The 19,740-nt window shown below is 39.2% G+C and overlaps 1 protein-coding gene across 3 annotated transcripts; it reads left to right on the top strand.

Annotated features, from left to right (window-relative positions):
• Nucleotides 1–3,514: 3,514 nt before the first annotated feature.
• Nucleotides 3,515–12,188, top strand: gpr18 (G protein-coupled receptor 18). 3 transcript variants are annotated; one of them, XM_017469038.3, is made up of 2 exons: nucleotides 3,515–3,693; nucleotides 9,155–12,188. In XM_017469038.3, the coding sequence occupies exon 2, from the start codon at nucleotides 9,165–9,167 to the stop codon at nucleotides 10,152–10,154; it is 990 nt and encodes a 329-aa protein (XP_017324527.1). In that variant the 5' UTR covers nucleotides 3,515–3,693; nucleotides 9,155–9,164; the 3' UTR covers nucleotides 10,155–12,188.
• The last annotated feature ends 7,552 nt before the right edge of the window (nucleotides 12,189–19,740 follow it).

Raw genomic sequence — 19,740 nt, 5'->3', positions numbered from 1 at the left:
GCATCTGATAAATAATAAAATAATAATCAGAGAATAATAATAATAATAATAATAATAATCAGAGAGTAGACTGACAATATTCAGACATATTCAGAATATTTAGTCAGGGGAATTTTCTATTAAAAGTAAAAATAAAAAAAAGAAAGAAAGAAAAATGTTGAATATCAGTCTTATCTGTGATTAACAACACGTCCCAGATTTAAAAGGTAGCACCTGCTCCAGGACGGATATACAATAGCGTGAGTAGTAAAATTACTGACAGTTACAGGAAGTGAAAGTTAATGGTAGTTCCCGAGTTGAGACAATACCTCTCAGTTCAACAAATGTCGGGTAAGACACGCAGACAAAATACTTTCAATTCTGTGTGTACTGTGTCAGGCCTTACATGCACTATATGATGGGCAAGCATTCAGGATTGGCACTGACAAACAAAACAATCAAAAAAAAAAAAAAAGGAAGGAAGAAAGAACATTATGAATGATCTTTATTTGTTTTCTCTATGGTTCAGCTGGCAGATCTGGTATAAAATCTAAAATACTGGGAGAACTCTTGCCACATTGGTTCATTGGTTCCTCTGAATATTATTGTGCCGGAATGTTTAATAAGCATTAATTTTTGTTACTTTTGCCTAAGATATACTCAGCAAAAAAGACACGTCCCCTCACATTCAACTGCTTTTATTTCCAGCAAATTTCTTAACATGTGTAAATATTTGTATGAACATAAAAATATTCACCAACTGAGACATGAACTGAAGAAGCTCCACAGATGTTTGAGGAACAGAAATGGAATAACGAGTCCCTGAACAAAGTGGAGGTGGATATCAGAAGGAACAGTCAGTATCTGGTGTAACCTCCAGCTGCTTTAAGTACTACAGAGCATCTCATCCTCATGGACTGCACCGGATTGGTCAGATCTTGCTGTGAGATGTTCCTCCACTCTTCCACCAAGGCATCTGCAAGTTCTCGATCATGTCTTGGGGGACACACACGCTTACATGTAATTTTCCACTGCGAGGACGATCAGCTGTCCTTCCTGTCTCCCTGTAGCACCGTCTCAGACGTCTTACATTACAGACATTACAGTTTATTGCTCTGAACACGTCTGCAGTCCTCACGCCTCCCTGCAGCAGGTCTATGGCATGTTCACGCAGGAGAGCAGGAACCCTAGACATCTTTCTCCTGGTGTTTTTCAGAGTCAGTACAAAGGTCTCTTTAGTGTCCGAACTTATTGTAACTTGGACATTAATCACTGAGCGCCTGTAAACTGTTCGTGTCTTAAGGACTGTTCCACAGCTGCATGTGCAATAATTGTTTACGGTTCATTGAACAAGCGTGAAAAACATCCTTTAAACCCTTTCCGATAAAGACCTGTGAAGACTATGCGGATTTTACAAAATCTTTAAAATACAGTCTCCTGAAAAAGGGAACGTTTCTTTTTTTTTGCCGAGTATATCAATGATTGTACATTGAACTGATATAACTAATGCCGATATGTGTATAGTATGTAACTTTATGGAAGTTCATAAACATATAACAATTATCATTCACCTATATATAAAAACAAGCTCGAAATGGCTTTAAATTATGTTAAACAAAGAAAGTTTTAGATTGAGCCCTTTGAATGATAAAGTTTTGATTGACAGTCCTGTGGTTTTAATATATTGAATAAATACACAAAGTTTTGACACCCAATATGATAGTCTCAGATACAGCTTTTTCTGCTTTTCATGTTTTGGTGTAAAACCCATGTACATATACCCTCGCCATACTAATAGAGGCAAAGTTTTTCCAATCTTCAGCTGTCCGGCCTGTGCATATTGTAGTCTCAACTTCCTGTTCTTGGCTGAATGGAGTGAAACCTTATGTGGTTTTCTGCTTTTGTAGCCCAGCTGCCTCGGGTTTGGACCTGCTGTTCTTCTGAAAATCCCAGGAGATCAGCAGTTTCAAGTTTCATGCCACGGTTGAAGTCACTGAGATCACATATTTTCCTCATTCTGATATTTAATTGGAGCATTAAATGAAGTGCATGGTCCGTATCTGCATGGTTTTATGCATGAAGTTGCTGTCACGTGATTGGCTCTTTGGATAATTGCAGAACTTTTACAGGATTTCCTAATAAATCGTCCATGTTAGTGTTATATTTAGTGTCTTAATCTGCTGTAGTAGGACTATCACAATGCTGATCTGCTAAAGTTATTGTGCTAAATGAACACTTCATAACTTGTGTGTGTGTGTGTGCGTGTGTGAGTGTAGGTGTTTAGGTCCATATACACTGAAATTAAAATTCTAATTTAATAGTAGGCTGAAGACAGAAAAAAGTTCTATATATATCTTTTTGGTGGTACTGGTGGTCTGGTGTTCCGGGATTTGTTGCTGCAGTCTTCGGGCTGAAATCCCCTTGTGGCATAGATAGACACTCAACAGGAAGTAACGGGGGTGTTTTGTAAGAACAGAACAGACAAGTGGCAAATATGTACATGAACATGAATGTACATTTACATGAGCACCTCTTGTCCTTACTCTACACTACGTTTAGAATTGCGCCATTTTCTTGGCATGTATTTTATGGGGCGCTAAATGCAGAACGTTGAATACTTGAAGGCCATTCTGACACATTTAGATGGCGACTCGTGAAATGATAAACTTTTGGTGTAAATATTAAATGTACTGTAAAAGGTAAATATAAATGTTAAATGTAAATGTAGAAGTTACGGTCAATGTTTTTGTTCGTATGCTAACTGACGGCGCTCTCTGAGAAAGTGGGTCATGGGAAAACACAGCACCGGTAGGGTTGCCAGGTTTACACCGTACTGTGCTAGGTTTGGAACACGGTTGAGGCTGGAAAAAGCTGGTGGCATTTTTGCTCTGGTTTACGAAACAGTCCTGTTGTAAGGCGAATAATTGGAATGAAATCATTTCATTTACATTTCTGGCATTTGGCAGATGCCATTTATACAACTGAGTGATTGAGGGTTAAGGGCTAAGAGCCTTACCTTAAGGGCCCAACAGTGGTAGCTTGAACTCCTGACCTTCTGATCAGTGACCCAGAGCCTTTAACCACTGAGCCACCACTGCCCCATGTTGACATGATTGCATCATGCAGTTCCTGCAGATATTTCTGGTGCATTTTCATGCTACAAATCTCTTGTTCTACCACATCCCAAATGTGATCTACTGGATGAAGAGCCAGTGACTGGGAAGGCCACTAAAGAGCACTGAACTCTGTCATGTTTATGTATGAAACCAGTTTGAGACGACTTTTGTGACATGGTGCATTATCATGCTGGAAGTAGCCATTAGAAGATTGTGGGCATGAAGGGATGCATCTGGTCAGCAAAAATACTCAAATAGGCTGTGGCATTCAAGCGATGATTGATTAGTACAATATTAACAGGGTCAAAGTGTGCCAAGAAAACTTCCCCCACACCATTACACCGCCTCCACCAGCCTGGACTGTTGACACAAGGCAGGTTGAGTCCAGGGATGCATGCTGTAGACACCGAATTCTGACGCTAACAACATTCTGCCACAGCAGAAATTGAGATTTATCAGACCAAGCTACATTTCTCTCTTCTTCCCAACTGTCAGGTTTTGGTGAGCCTGTGCCCTCTGCAGCCTCAGCTTCCTGTTCTTGGCTAACAGAAGTGGAACCCAATGAGGTCTTCTGCTGTTGTACCCGATCTACCTCAAGGTTTGTTGTTAGCTGCATTCGAAGATACTTATCTGCTCACCACAATTGTACAGAATTGTTATCTGAGTTACTGTAGACTTCCTGTCAGTTCAAACCAGTCTAGCCATTCTCCATTGACCTCTCTCATCAACAACGTGTTTCCATCCACAGAACTGCCAATGAGTGGATGTTTTTTTCTTTATTGTACCATTCTGAAACTCTACAGACTGTTGTGTGTGTAAATCCCAGTGGATCAGCAGTTATAGTAGAAATACTCAAAACAGCCAGTCTGGCACCAACAATCTTGCCATGGTCAAAAACACTGAGATCACATTTTCCCCCCCATTTTGATGGTTGATTACCGGTGAAGATTACCGGAAGCTGGTGGCTGTTATCTACATGATGTTATGTATTGCGTTTGCTGGTTGTGCTGATGACACTGTGGTCCCAAACAAATGGTTATTTGCAATATGTCTGAAAACAGCAATTTATCTGTTAAAAATAGCATTTATATACTTTTAATATTTAATATTTACTTTTAATATTTATGCCGAAACTTAAAACTATGATGGGTCGCTATCTAAATGTATCAGAATGGCCTCAAATATATATATATATATATATATATATATATATATATATATATATATATATATATATATATATATATATATATAAAAACGTGGAGAGAGAAAAAAGTATTCAACTTTTTACATTTTGCACCCCATTGTATTGTTTGAAATCATAGTGAGAATATGCCGTGTGCTAATGAAATCCCACAATGCACTTCAAGTAAGTTAGTGTCCATACTGTATAATGTATGGCGGAGGGTACAGGGCACCCATAATACACTTTGATATTGATAAGGAATACTGTTTAGAAAATAGTTCTGAAGCAGTCCTGCAATTCTTTCCCCACTATGGAGTATTCCAGTTTGGGGGTGAGCTTTAGTTTGATTTATTCCTTGTTATTTTTCTGACCGAAGGGCCGATACTGACAAGCTCTTCACCAAGAGCAGTGGTTTTTGATGTTAATACTAATTAGGCCAAATTAATTTGCTTTATTGATTTTTTTTTTTTTTTTCATGTATTGATTCCCTTAATGCTATAGTGGGTAATATTTGTTGGGATATAATGCATATATATATATATATGAAAATATCTGCCAGACACATGGTGTTTTCTAATCTGTCTATTTATATTGATCAGGATAGGTAAGTGAAAGGAGACAAAAGAGGCTAAATGGAGCTTTGTGAACTAGTTGTAGTTGCAATGCGTGACTAGACTAGACTGGAGGGGAAAGTACGCATGCTTTCATTTCTTCAAACTGCTCATGTTTGAAGAACATGTGTTTCAAATTTGGACCTAAATTCCCTATTTAGTTGTCACTTCCTGGTACCCATTTTATCGTTTTTATTATTATTATTATTATTATTATTATTATTATTATTATTATTTTATTATTTTTTTTTTTTATGAAAACAAAACGGCAAAAGCTCTCGACGGTCTCACTTCGATCGGGTGTTGTAGATAATGTCAGTTTTAAAATGTGCCGTTTTTATTCTGCATTTTACACTTGAGAAAATTAGACTCATGAGCGTGGTGTTACGGGCAGAAATGTCAGCGCTGTTGAGGCTCTGTGTTCGTTAGTTCTCAACGTTTTCATGTTGTGCCCAATGGAGAGGTGTTTCAATGCTGCAATCCTCGTCTCACACTTTTTCACCCGTTCCTATGTTCAGTGAAAGCGCAAAATCAGAAGAAAAACTTGTAGTAGGAGGCCTGATGTATAACAGATTCGAATCCCGCCTTCGCCCTGTATGTATGTTCTCCTTGTGCTTCTGGGGTTTCCTCGGGGTACTCCAGTTTCCTCCTGCAGTCCAATGACGTGTGTGTGTGTGTGATTTCCAAATTGTCCATAGTATGTGTGAATTTGTGCGTGATTGTAGCCTGCGATGGCTTGGCGTCCCTCCACAGTGTCCCCCACCTTGTGCCCTAAGTTCCCTAAGATAAGCTCCAGGGTCCCCCATGACTCTGTGTAGGATAACCGGCATGGAAAATGGATGGATGGATGGATTTAATATGTGTTTAACTAGTTCGCCATAGACTCTACAGTATAATGTAGCTACTACAACGTATATGCTTTGCTGTAGCCCACAAGAGAGCCAATGGAAAGATAGCTTAAGTTATCGACTTCCACTTTCTAAATCCATCTGGATTCCTTTTCTTTTCTTTTCTTGCTTTTTCAAATTCCACTCCTGTAGATATTATGTATAATACCTATTAAACCATGCATATTTAGGGCAGCAAGGGCAGTCCTGTGTCCTGAGGCAAACTGGCAGAGAGCAAGGTAATGAGTGCGTGGTTACACCTGGGTGTACAATACCAGAGAGACAGTGATGGTGCTTCCCTACAGTATATAGCCAGAAGTATGTGGACCACTAATCATCACAACCATACAGTATGTGCACATTCCAAAACCATGGGCATTAACACAGAGATGGTCCCCCTTGCTGTTATTACTTCTGAGAAGGTTTAACACTAGATTCAGCCACAAGGGCATTAGTGAGGTTGGGCACAGATAACGAATGAGAAGGACTGGTGTGCAGTCAGTGTTCCAGTTCATCCCAAAATGGATGCGAGTGGGGTCGAGTTTAGGGGTCAAACCGTGTCTTTATGGACCTTGCTTTGTGCACAGGTGCACTGTCGTGCTGGAAAATGTGTGTGCCTTTAAGTTTCACTGAAGGTAAATAATGCTACAGCATACACAGACATCCTATGCAATTGTGTGCTTACAACGTTGTGGCAATAGTTTGGGGAAGACCAACATATGGGTGTGGTATCCACATACCTTTGGACCTAAAGCGTAAATCACACAATGTTGGTCAGTATGACGCTATCTGTGTATTTATCAGTGGTTTCATTTAAGTGAAGTCATTTATGTTGGCACAAACTGGGCTGAAGTATACAGTCCTTGAAGTAATAAAAGCATTCGTTTCTTCTCTCTCGTTAAAGCCTGCCTCCAGATTCCTCACACAGTAAGTAGGTTATTAAATGGAATGTCTGACCGAGTGGAATTTGAATCTAGTGATGGCGAGGCAATGCTTCATGAAGCATGGAGGCTTTCCAGCTGTGCTGAAAAATGCTTAATTCCTTGAGGCTTCAGAGTGCCCACTCAAGGACTCATGTGGTAAGAAAAAAAAAAGGCTATTTAGCATGTAAAAACCTGTTCAGATAACCATATACCGTGTGTAAAATGTGTCAAATCTGAATGGCTGATGTAAGTCATATTCATGAAAGTATTCTGTCATAGCCTTGACATGAATATTAAATAATATTGAGCTTATAATGCTATTAGATGCACTTAAGTCGGTCGCTGTAATAAATAAATCTACAAAAGACGCTCGGTAGTTTGATTCACCTATAAAGTGTTTCATTAAACGGTATTGGAGATGGTCAGAGTACAGACTAGTAGAAACAACCTGCCAAAACCCGACCTTTCTGAAAGAAATGCCTAAGTGAGGCTTCAAGACCTCGATGGTGACGCCATTAGAGGAAAGCAACACAAGCATCAATGCAGAGCTTCATTGATGCTTCATTTCCAGATGTTCCTGGAAACATCCTTCCTTCTCCACACACATTTTGAAGCTGAGGTACCAAGTATAAAATCTCTATTTGAAATAGTAGATCTTTAAAGTGCATCATGGTGCTGCTTCAGAGTTCCACAGTCTTGCGTTCGCGCCTGAGTTTGGATCTGTGTGGAGTTTTGTGTGCTTGAATGGGCTTCATCCTGGTTCTCCAGTTTCCTCCTACTAAGTCATGCAGGTAAGCAGATTAGTAATGCTAAATTGTAAATAAACTTATAAGCCTCCGGAAATGTGTCCATGAAGTTGCGCTCTTTTTTTTTTTTTTTTTTTAAGTATACCCTTTAAAGAATGGGTTTATTTTTTACTCGAGCTATTCCCTCATTCCGAAGGACAACAAGTCATCAGCGACTGGTTCAGAGAGTGTACAGAACTGTACATTTGTTTTGGGGTCCTTTCTGAGACAAAACTTAAGGTGCTGCAGTGTACTCATAAGGGAAGGAGCTTTGTTGCTCACTGACATGTATTGTATAAATGCCTTTGAGAAACCTCCTCATATATTCCATATAGGAATCACCGAATTATAGTCAGATCCATTCCTGAATCAACAGCCAGACATCATGGAAGCACATATATAATCAGAAGATTCAGCAGAATGGGTTAACACGGCAAATTATACACAGGAACTACAAACTAGGACAAACCGAGCGGGCCTAGAACACAGACATGAGGCTCACAGCTAACTGGCAAGACAACACCTACACACACTACACTGAAACTTATTATGAGGAACAAGAGCAAACCACGATCAGAGGGCGTGCACTTGCTCCACTAGCAAACATGACACAGGAAGTAACTATAACCAAAAGGGGAAAAAATAACTCATTTAAGTCAAGTCATTAGCTACATGACTTCCTGTGAGCTATTTGAGCAGAGCTTGATGCGAGATGGTTTGACACCACATCACACGTCTTTGCATGAGCCAGAAGTAGCATCCCCACGAGCACACGATGATGTAGATCACTGCGGTAGGTACGCTTTTGACTGTATACAAGAATGTTCTGTAATCATTTACTTTTAAACTGAGATTTACAACCATTTTATATTACTGTAGAAAGTTTTACACACGTTCACTGTAAGAGTAGATTCTAAATAGAATATCAATTACAACTATATGTGCCTGGAATTCATTCATCATTCAGTCTTCTCCAGAATGAATATGTGGGTGAATTATTATTTTTTTAAAGGTACATAAACAACAACAACAACAATAATAATAATAATAATAACGTAAGCAATAAATCATATATACACTAACACAACACTTTCTTGTTATTTACTTTTATATCTTACTTGCTAATTGCATCGTGTCATGTTGTCATTGATCCTTGCCTTGCTGTCATTATCACCTTCCAGCCCCAAATTCACCCACATGGAGAAATCGTTACTCATGTGGAGAGTTGGAACTATTCACTACCTTTTCAGTAACATGAAGTGTAATCAAAATGACTAAGCCTTCAGGCTTGTTTAAATTGCTTTGATAATATACAGAGATATTACTTTAAAATGCTGAAGTGAAACTTTTGTTGGTGGTCTGACAGGAAGGTCTAAGAGCATGTCCTCTGACACTGACACTGACAACAACACCACTCGCTGCACTGTTCTTTGTCTATATATATATATATATATATATATATATATATATATATATATATATATATATATATATATATATATATATATATATATATATATATATATATAAACCCGGATGTTGTCTTGGACTTTTGGACTGTTTTGTATATAGAGTAGTGTTATGTACATGTGTCATTGCTTTACCTCCCACTGAACAAGTTCTTTTTTTTACATTAATGCTCTTTGTGCTGTTATTTTTCATATCAGGTAATTCATCATGGAACAGAACACATCTTTGACCATCAACCCTGAGGGCTATCTCCCTCCAGCATTCAAAATCGTCAGCCTAGTGTTCTACAGCATCATATTCTCTGTAGGCTTGGTGGTCAATCTCACAGCCCTCTGGGTCTTCGCTCTGACTACAAAAAGAAGGAGTTCTGTCACCATTTACATGATCAATGTGGCTGTGGTGGACCTCATCTTCATTCTCCTGCTTCCATTCAGAATGGCCTACTACAGTGGGGATTATTGGCCTTTTGGCGATATGTTCTGCAGAATCAATGCAGCACTAACCGTACTCTATCCATGTCTGGCTCTCTGGCTCTTTGCTCTCATTAGTGCTGACCGCTACGTAGCCATAGTTCAGCCACGGCATAGCAAAGAGCTAAAGAACGTACACAAGGCCTTGCTGTCGTGTGTGGGAATTTGGGTCATGACCCTTGGTGGTGCAGCATCACTTCTTTTCCTGGAGGAAGATCCAGACCTTTTCTCAAACCACACCACCTGCCTGAAGATGCATGACATTGTCTACCTGCGCCGTGACAACTCTGTCCACTTTGCTCGTCTGGCTTTCTTCTTCTTAGTGCCAATGCTTATCATGGTGGGCTGTTACATCAGCATCGTGGACAATCTGATCCACGGGCGCACATCCAAGCTCAAGCCCAACGTAAAGCAGAAATCCATCCGTATCATCATCACGCTCATCATGCAGGTGCTGGTGTGCTTTGTTCCCTTCCATGTCTGCTTTGTGCTCCTGCTTTTTGAGAATATCGGCCAGGACTACAGCACCTGGGGTGCGTTCACAACCTTCCTAATGAACATGAGTACAGTGTTGGACATTATACTGTACTACATAGTTTCTAAGCAGTTTCAGGACCGAGTGATCAGTGTGATCCTCTACAGGAACTATCTGAGAAGTGTGCGAAGAAAGAGTCGTCATACCGGAAGTGTACGCTCTCTCAGTAACCTTACCAGTGCCATGATCTGATGAATCTGACATGGTTTGAACACATGAACGAAAAGTATTTTAAATATGAGAGGACTGCGAGCTAGTCTCGAAAAAAAGAGGAACATACTGAAGCTTGGACACTTTCACTTTCATTTACTGCAATAGTTTAGTACTTTTCTAAGCGAGAGCTATCTTTATCTTTATCTCGTGGGCATGTTTTGCGAATGTTTTTGCTTTCAGTTGACTCAGAAAGTGAAGTAAAGGTGAAGAACGAGAAATATGAATTATCCCTCCTAGACCACTGCTTGAAAGAATAATAAAAAAAAATCGTTAAACGCCCCAAAATGTATAAAATACACAGTCTATGTAATGCAGAATGTTTGTGTATGTTTTCTTTATGGATTGTATGTTGTCTTCAGGGTTAAATGGGAAATCCACACATTTCTGGGGGGAAAGTACACTGTTATATTGTCTTGTTGAGAAGTGAGATGAGTGATTCAGACTGCTTTGTTTATAAAATGGCTCCATTCTACAGGATGGACAAATTGCTATCCCAGGTTCCTGGGACAAGCAGATTACTATTGGTTTTTCATTCACACTTACCCAGTGGACAAGCAGGTTCAGCAGGCTGTTGATAATATAACAATCATCAGCATTTTTTTTCCTTCACTCATCATCAACAAATGGAAAATGGAAGAAAAGTTCCGCAAAAGAAGACCGCCCCAATTACTTCATTACTGTTTTGCAGATCTGCTGCACTGTGTAAACGAACCAAGGACGTGGTCTGGCTGTTGGGACTATTTTTACGCGCCATATTAAATAGCTTGAATGCATGCTAGACAATCTTTCCAGAATCAGGAATAAAATGTGATGTTTAACAGTGAATAAATACATTACAGTACTGTAACTGTAATTCCGGCACTACATGCAGTTACCTCACATTTATACACTTCATCGAGTGAAAATGAAGGTGCTAGTTAGCGTCAGATACAATCTAAACTCAGTCAAAACATTAGCCAAGGATTGTCTGCCATTTCTGGAGTTTATCAAGGGTGCACACGGACATTTTCAGGATATGATGAAGATATGGACCCAAAAGAACCCGTGTCACACCCCTCTTCATCTCCCTCCACTGGCTCGCCCGCATCAAATTCAAGGCCTTGATGCTCACATACAAGACCTTGTCTGGAACAGCGCCCCCTACCTCAACTCTCTCCTGAAGGCTTACGTTCCCTCACGCGATCTGCGATCGGTTAACGACCGACGCTTAGTAGTGCCTACTCAGTGTGACTCAAGATCCCTTTCCAGAACCTTCACACTGACTGTCCCTCAGCGGTGGAATGAACTTCTGTCCTCAAAAAACAGCTAAAGACCCACCTCTTCCGTGAGCACCTAACTAGCCCCTAAAACACCAACCCCCACATTATTTATAAACAAATAAATAAATAAATAAATAAATACCTCCCCTGGCTCTTACACCTCGACTCTGTGCACTTTGCTTCTCTAGAACTCAATGAAAAGATCTTGTACGGTAGCACGACTTGTATTGCTCTCCGCTTGATATATCGCTTTGCTCGTATTTCCTCATTTGTAAGTCGCCTCGGATAAAAGCGTCCGCTAAACGAATAAATGTAAATTTATAAATGAGTGTAGTTACGTAAGGTCACCCTTCCCATGGAGTCACGTATTGAAGTGCTTATTTTCCTTAGTCTCTATTAATGTACACATTTAGCCTGTCAAACTTTATTAGTCACATTAGTTGCCACTTTTTTAGCCTGGTCTGTGCAAGCATACCATGGGACTGGGCAAGCACACTGACTAATTTAAGACTTGATCCCTGATTCTGGAAATGTATCTTACCATGATGGAACTGTCCACATTAAGCACGCGGTATGTGTATAGCTTCTATACGCTACCACACAGTAAGGTATTGCACAAAATGTTCACAAATATATTGACTGTTTTCAAATAGTGCAATTACAAGGTAATAACTTACAACAAATTTCTTTAATCTAGGACCGTGGACTATGACTTCTGTGTTGTTGTTGTTGTTGTTGTTGTTGTTGTTGTTGTTGTAAAGAAACAGTGGGAACACAAAGTCTATTTCTATAGAAAAATAAAAGAGGTGAAACATTCAAAATGAACATTTGATTATAGTTTTTACACACCTTTTGTAATCTGTAATTTCACTATTATCATTGCAAACATGTCTTAACTACTGCAAATAAATTTAGATTGATGTTTATACTATATTTATATTTGATAAAATAACAAACTGTACCGGTATCTGAACTTCAACTCACTTTATAGCTTTTTGTAGTAATGTAAGAAGTGTGTGTGTGTGTGTGTGTGTGTGTGTGTGTGTGTGTGTGTGTGTGTGTGTGTGTGTGTGTGTGTTTTGTAGGAAGTTCCAGTCATAAAATAAAAATGTTATATGCAATACTAAATTTGTTGTTGTTGTTGTTGTTTATTTAGAAGCCTGATTAAACGCTCTAATGTTACTAATCCAAGAACATTTCAAAGATCATTGCCAAAAAAATGAATACTGGTTAATAATATTGTTTCTTTCAGTTCTTTCAGCTTCTGTAGATATATATTTTTTTAGGTAGCACATTGTTTAGTTCGCCAGAGAGCGGCGCTATTGCACAGATCAGGTCTTTATTAACGGAGCACTGATTTACCTCATTAACGCCAGCAGGTGGAAGCAAACGATGGCAGATGTCTGAACAAGCTTTAAGGAGCTGCAAGAAAGGACGAGAACTTGCCTGAGAAGGCCGTGTAATGTTCCTGCTCTAATACGCCTGATCCAAGCCATCAGTTAATGACTACTTTTGAGGTGTATTTTGAAGAGGAAGGAAACCTCCATGGACGGACAGGGTATCAACCGGGGCTCATGGGTCACGGGGAGGTCTGAAGCGGAGCATAATACTATTGTATGTACTGTATTTATGGTTTATTTATTTTTTTTGGAGTAGATTGCATATCTATCGACATTATTTCTTTATTATTAAAAGAAAATGCGGTGTATTCTTTCTACTGAGTGTATAAAATTTACAAGAGCCATTTACAAGAACAGAAATGGACGCAATTAATACTATATCTGTACAGCCATGTATGATATTTAATCCATTCCAGAAACAGATAAAGGTGTCTCATACTGAGCTATCATCAGTGCTATAGCTAATTAAGCAATGCATTAATCTACGTCAGAACAGATGAATATATATTTGGAAGCTGTGGAAAATTCCCTTGAACCAAGCAGACTAAGCAGAGATGAGGGAATACTGTAGTTACTATAAGGAGACCGATAAGCAAAAGATGAATAACATTAAAGACCGTATAGAGACAAACAACAAAGATTATCAGCTATGGATGAATAAGATGGCACTTTATTTCAGTGTAATATATAGAATATTTCCAAGCAAAGACACTTGGGAGTTCTTTGGTTGTTTGATTTTTAAAGGCATTATAAAAAAACGCACCATTAGACCATTAGTCTGAATATACCAAGTAAATACCCTTAGTCAGAGGATGACTGCTTTACTCACTGCTCTCTGATGTTGAAAAAAAACATCTGTGTGCATTCAGTAGTGCGAAGACCAGCTAACATCGCCATCTGGGAATTGCAACTCGAGCTCTGTTAAGTTCCGTTAAACATCCACATTAAATATATCTGTCACATTTAATACTACTGGAACACAGCCTTCTTCTCAGTATATTCACACGAGGTCTGATAGAATGTCTGATTTTCGCACATTTGAAAAAGGGTGCTGGAGGAAAAAAAGCAAAAAAAAAACAGGATAAGCAGGCCTGGAAATGGTTTATGGAGCGTGTCGGCCACTCAGCCCTCACATGGAATAAAGCACAAATAGTCTACTGAGGCTGTTTCTCGTGCAGTTCTCACATTCTGTACACTGATGGAAATGTTAAACAATGTTAAACAATGCAAAACAAAGTAGTTGTCACTTGGTCAGAAGGTGTTGATTAACCACCATATTTAACCATGGGCAAGATATACTTTTCCTCTATTTTGGTTTCATCTGACCGTAGACCCCGATCCCATTTGAAGTTCCAGTCGTGTCTGCACACTGAAGACGCTCGAGTTTGTTTTTGGATGAGAGTACAGGCTTTTTTCTTGAAACTCTTCCAAACACCTTGTGGTGATGTCGGTGACTTCAGATTGTAGTTTTGGAGACTTTCTGACCCCAAGACACAACTAACTTCTGCAGTTCTCCAGCTGTGATCCTTGGAGATGTTTTATCCACTCGAACCGTCCTCTTCACAGTGCGTTGAGACGATACAGACACCCGTCCAGTTCCAGGTCGATTCATAACATCTCCAGTTGACTGGAACTTCTTAATTATTGCCCTGATGGTGGAAACGGGCGTTTTCAATGCTTGTGCTATTTTCTTATAGACACGCCCCATTGTGTGAAGCTCAACAACCTTTTGCTGCACATCACAGCTATATTCCTCGCTCTTACCCACTGTTATGAATGACTAAGGGGATTTTGCCTATGTGTTACCTCATATTTATACCCCTGTGAAACAGGAAGTCATTGTTGAACAATTTCCTGTTCCTAGTCAGCCAGGTGTACTAAAAATGTAAAATATCAATGGGAATAAACTTCAAAAATATTTTTCTCATATGAATTCTTAGGGTTGCCAATAACTGTTGCACACCTATATTTAGCAAAGATGTTGTTTTTTTTGATAAACCTGTGTTGTTTGATATCCATGACAGCAGAGTATTTTTGTGATTTTTTTAACAAAAAATCAAAAGTTTAAACAATGAAGACAATTTTTCACAGCCTTCTTTGCTCATATTTACCAAGGGTGCCAATATTATTGGAGGGCACTGAAGTACTTCTGTATTTTGTGTTTTCAGGTTGCTAGGTCATTTGTAACAATCAACTTCTTTTTTTTTTAAATAATGGGTCATGATGTGTATCAGGAGCACTCATTAGTAAATAATGTACAGTGCTGTGAAAAAGTATTTGCCCCAGCCTGATTTTGTCTTTTTGTGTATATCTCGTATTAAATAATATTAGATTTTCAAACAATGTATAACATAAAACAACGGCAACCTGAGTAAACACAATACAGTTACAATTTTTTTTATTGAAGCAAAAAAAGTCTAAAAATTCTAGCAATTTTGTGAAAAAGTAATTGCCCCCTTAAACTAACAATCTAGTTGTTCCACCTTTAGCAGCAATAACTGCAACCAAACGCTTCCAATAACTGGAGATCAGTCTTTCACTTATTTCTAGGACTAGGATTTACTCCTGTGCTTTGGATCGGTGTCTTGCTGCATAATCCAGTTATGTTTGAGTTTCAACTTCGGGACTGAAGACTGGACAATCTCCTTTAGGGTTTTCTGGTAGAGAGAAGAATTCATGTTTCTCTCAATTACTGCAAGTTGCCCAGACCCTGAAGCAGCAAAGCATCCCCACACCATCACACTTCCTCCACCATGCTTGACCTTAGGTATGATGTTCTTTTTGTGGAATTCGGTGTTTGGTTTACGCCAGATGTAGCGGAACTCCTGTCTTCCAAACAGTTCCTCTTTCGACTCATCAGTCCACAGAACGTTCTCCCGAAAGGTTTGAGGATCATCACGGTGTGTTTTGGCAAAATCCAGACGAGTCTTAATGATGTTCTGGGTTAGCAGCTGTTTTCACCTCGCCTCTCTTCCATGGAGCCATTTTTTCCCAATGTCTTTCTGATAGTGGAGTCATGAGCAGTGACCTTCATTGATGCAAGAGGGGCCTGTAGGTCCTCTGATGTTGTCCGAGGCTCCTTTGTGACTTGCTGGATGAATCGTCGCTGTGCGAGGAGGAATTTGGAAGGTCGGACACTTCTGGGAAGGTTCACTACTGTGCCAAGTTTTTTTGAGATAACGGCTCTCACTGTGGTTCTTTGGAGTTCCAGAGCCTTTGAAATATCTTTGTAACCCTTCTCGGACTGATGTATTTCAATCACCCTCTTCCTCATCATTTCTGTAATGAGTGTGTTACTGGGTAAAACCTTTTAACCAACTTCATGCTGTTGAAAAGTTCTATTTAAGCGTTGATTTGATTGAAGAGGGTTTGCAGTAATCAGGCCTAGCCCAGCTGAACCCCATTATGAATGAAACTTAATAGATTTGGGGAATTAGTAACTATGGGGCAAATACATTTTCACACAGGCCCAGTTGTTATTGGATAACATTTTTGCTTCAATAAATAACATTATCATTTAAAAACTGTATTTTCTGTTGACTCAGGTTGACTCAGATTTTATCTTAGATTTTGTTTTCATTTCTGAAGAAATGTGACCCTTAAACAGGCAGTGTGCACCACAAGATACATACTCTTTAGTTTCTTGTTGAGAGCATAAGAAAGAGTGTTTCACCTAATCCTATCATCATTTATCAATATTGGGTCTGTTTTGAGCATATGGGTCACATGACTTGCTTCAATTCTTCTGTGACCGTTTAGTCAGCCTGAACTAAAACCAGCATGGCCGCCCATGGTGCAGAACATGCTAACTATGTGGTAAGTAATTATATAATAATCTAACTTTTCTTCAATTGAAAAAAAAAAAACTGATATTACTACAACCACAATTCTGAATAAGTTGGGAAAATGCTAATAAGAACAAATAGGAGTGATCTGTAGATGTACCTTGACTTATATTTAAAAAATGTATAACGACAAGGTATTTGATGTTTTACCTAATCAACTGGATTTACCTAGTCAACCTAATCATCTAGTCCTTCAAGAGCAAGGACGGGCCGAGTCTCGCCGATCTGACAACAGATGCGTCAGAGAACAATCCATCACTTTGAGAAGAACGTTCCCCAAAGACAAATCGGTAGGATTTTGGGCGTTTCACCTTCTACAGCGCACAATATAATTAAAATATTCAAGGAATCCGGTCAAATCTCGGTGCGTAAAGGGCGAGGCCAAAAACCACTTCTGAATGCGTGTGATCTCAGACGTCACTGTCTTAAAAACCATCATGAGACTGTAATGGAGATCCTGACATGGGCTCGGGAATACTTTGGTAAACCTTTGTCGGGCGACACCATTCGCCGCTGCATCCACAGATGCAAGTTAAAGCTTTACTATGCAAAGCAGAAGCCGTACATCAGCACTGTCCATTAGCTCCGCCTTCTTCTCTGAGCTCGGTCTCATCTGAGATGGACAGTAGAACAGTGGAATCGTGTTTTGTGGTCCGACGAGTCGACATTTCAAATAGTTTTTGGACAAAACACCCGTCGTGTTCTCCGGGCCAAATAGGAAAAGGACCGTCCGAGCTGTTATCAGCGTCAGGTCCAAAAGCCAGCGTCTGGCATGGTATGGGGGCGTGTCAGTGCCCATGGCATGGGTACCTAGGACATCTGTGAGGGCAGCATTAATGCAGAAAGATATGTAGACATTTTGGAGCAACATATGCTTCCATCCAGAGCAGGACAACGCCGAACCACATTCTGCCCAGATTACAAGAGCATGGTTGCGTAAGCAGAGAATGCGGGTGCGAGCATGGCCTGCTGCAGTCCTGACCTGTCTTGACCTGACCTGTCTGTCCATTGAGAACATGTGGCACATTATGAAGCACAAAATAAAGCAATTCACTTGGATGAACTTGGTTTTGTCCAGTGGATATAAAAAGTCTACACACCCCTGTTAAAATGGCAGGGTTTTTTTTAGGTAAAAAATTAAACCTGTATAAATCATGTCAGAACTTTTCCCACCTTCAATATGCACACCCTTTTATAATTGGGGATGTGGCTGTGTTCGGAATGAACCAATCACATTCAATCTTATGTTTAAAAGTAATTATCATACAGCTGTCATCAATGAAATTATTCAAATGGACCCCAAATAAAGATCAGCTGTTTCTATAGGATGTTCTTTACATCTTCTTGGTTTCATTCGACTCCTGAAGCCATGGGGCACAGAGAGTTTACAAATCATGTATGCTATCTCATTTGTTGAAAGATATTGATCAGGAGAGGGGTATAAAAGAATTTCCAAACCATTAGATGAACCATGGAACACCGTGAAGACCATCATCAACAAGTTGAGAAAATGGAGCACCACAGTGACATTACAAAGAACAGGACGTCCCTCCAAAATTGATAAAAGGACAAGACAAAAACTTACCAGGGAGGCTGCCAAGAGACCAATGGCAACATTCAAAAGAGTTGCAGGAACATCTCAGAAGCACTGATTACTTTCTGTGTGTGACAACAATCTCCCGTATTCTTTACATGTCTGGGTTATGGGGTAGGGCGGCTATACAGAAGCCCTTCCTCACAAAAAACAAATAAATCCCCCCAAACCACGTGGTAAAATGTGTTATGGTCTGATGAGACCAATTCCGAAAGGTATAATAATTCCAAAAGGTATGTCTGGGGGAAAATAAATGCACACCACCAAAAGATCACCATACCCCTGGTGAAGCATGGTGGTGGCAGCATCGTGTTTTAGTGCTGCTTCTCTTCAGCCAGAACTCGGGCTTTTTTTTAACATGGAATGAATCATGATAACTACAAATACCAGTCGATTTTAGCGCAAAACCTTTAGGTGTCTTGTAGTAAGCTGAAGATGATGTTCAGTACAACAATGTTCCAAAGCATACATCCAAATCAACACATAAATGGCCTAACCAAAAGAAGGTCAATGTTTTTGATTTGGATTCAGACCTGAATCCAACTAAAAATCTGTGGGGTGAATCAAAAGGTGCTTCAACAAGGTATTAGTTAAAGGCTTATGCAGCAAGGTTATTGTAAGGTTTATATATATATATATACATCCCCTTTTTTCCCCAAAAAAATGTTTGTGTCACTTTTGTATACATTGTAATTTCACATTGAGGGTGGAAAAAGTTCTGACATGATTTATTTTCTTTATATAAAAAAAAAAAAAAAAAAAGTACATCAGAAAAAGCTGATATTTTAACATGGTGTGTAGACCTTGTATATCCACTGTATAGTATTTGAAATAAATGAACATATATGTATGAAATGTTTTAAAAGAAGTGGGGAAACTCAGCATTTTTTATTTTTTTTTTTTGCATCATATAAAACACAGAAATAGGGATGACTCTTACTTTTTGCACCTTAATAAGGCAACGTATCCTGGGAGATACAACCCATAAAATCCAATATATATCATATATATCAAAAAATTCCTTTGGATATGTTTTACTTCAATCCAAATGATATGTAAAGTGAGTTTCTTTTTTTTTTTTTGCTAATCATTTTCCACTCTTGTCTCTTTAAGGCTTAATATGAGGTATACACCAAAACCACAAATCAAGATGTGGGCAAATACTTTTTCACAGCACTGTATGAATTCACTCCCGTGTCTCCCTCAGTACAGTCAAATATAGTGCTCTAATATACAGGGTGTCCAAAAAAAATCAAAATTAAGTGTATGTATTTTTACTCACATTGGTTCCTGACTTTTTGGACACCCTCTAGAAGAGTCTATAAGGAATAGTTTCGCAAAAACTTCCCAGCATGCACTGCATTCAGCTTAGTTGACATACATACTTCAAAGCAGGTAAACACTCCCTGATGCAGATAGACACCGCACAGCCCAGCATGCATGATGAATTATCACAAAGCTTTGTGG

The sequence above is a fragment of the Ictalurus punctatus genome, chromosome 6 (genome assembly GCF_001660625.3).
Source record: "Ictalurus punctatus breed USDA103 chromosome 6, Coco_2.0, whole genome shotgun sequence".
NCBI classification, from domain to species: domain Eukaryota; kingdom Metazoa; phylum Chordata; class Actinopteri; order Siluriformes; family Ictaluridae; genus Ictalurus; species Ictalurus punctatus.
Note: the sequence above shows the minus strand (reverse complement) of the source record. Positions and strands in the feature narration are given on the sequence as shown.

What these genes read in the sequence shown, in the direction of transcription:
- gpr18 (XM_017469038.3), top strand. Translation starts at nt 9,165, where the DNA reads ATGGAACAGAACACATCTTTGACCATCAACCCTGAGGGCTATCTCCCT.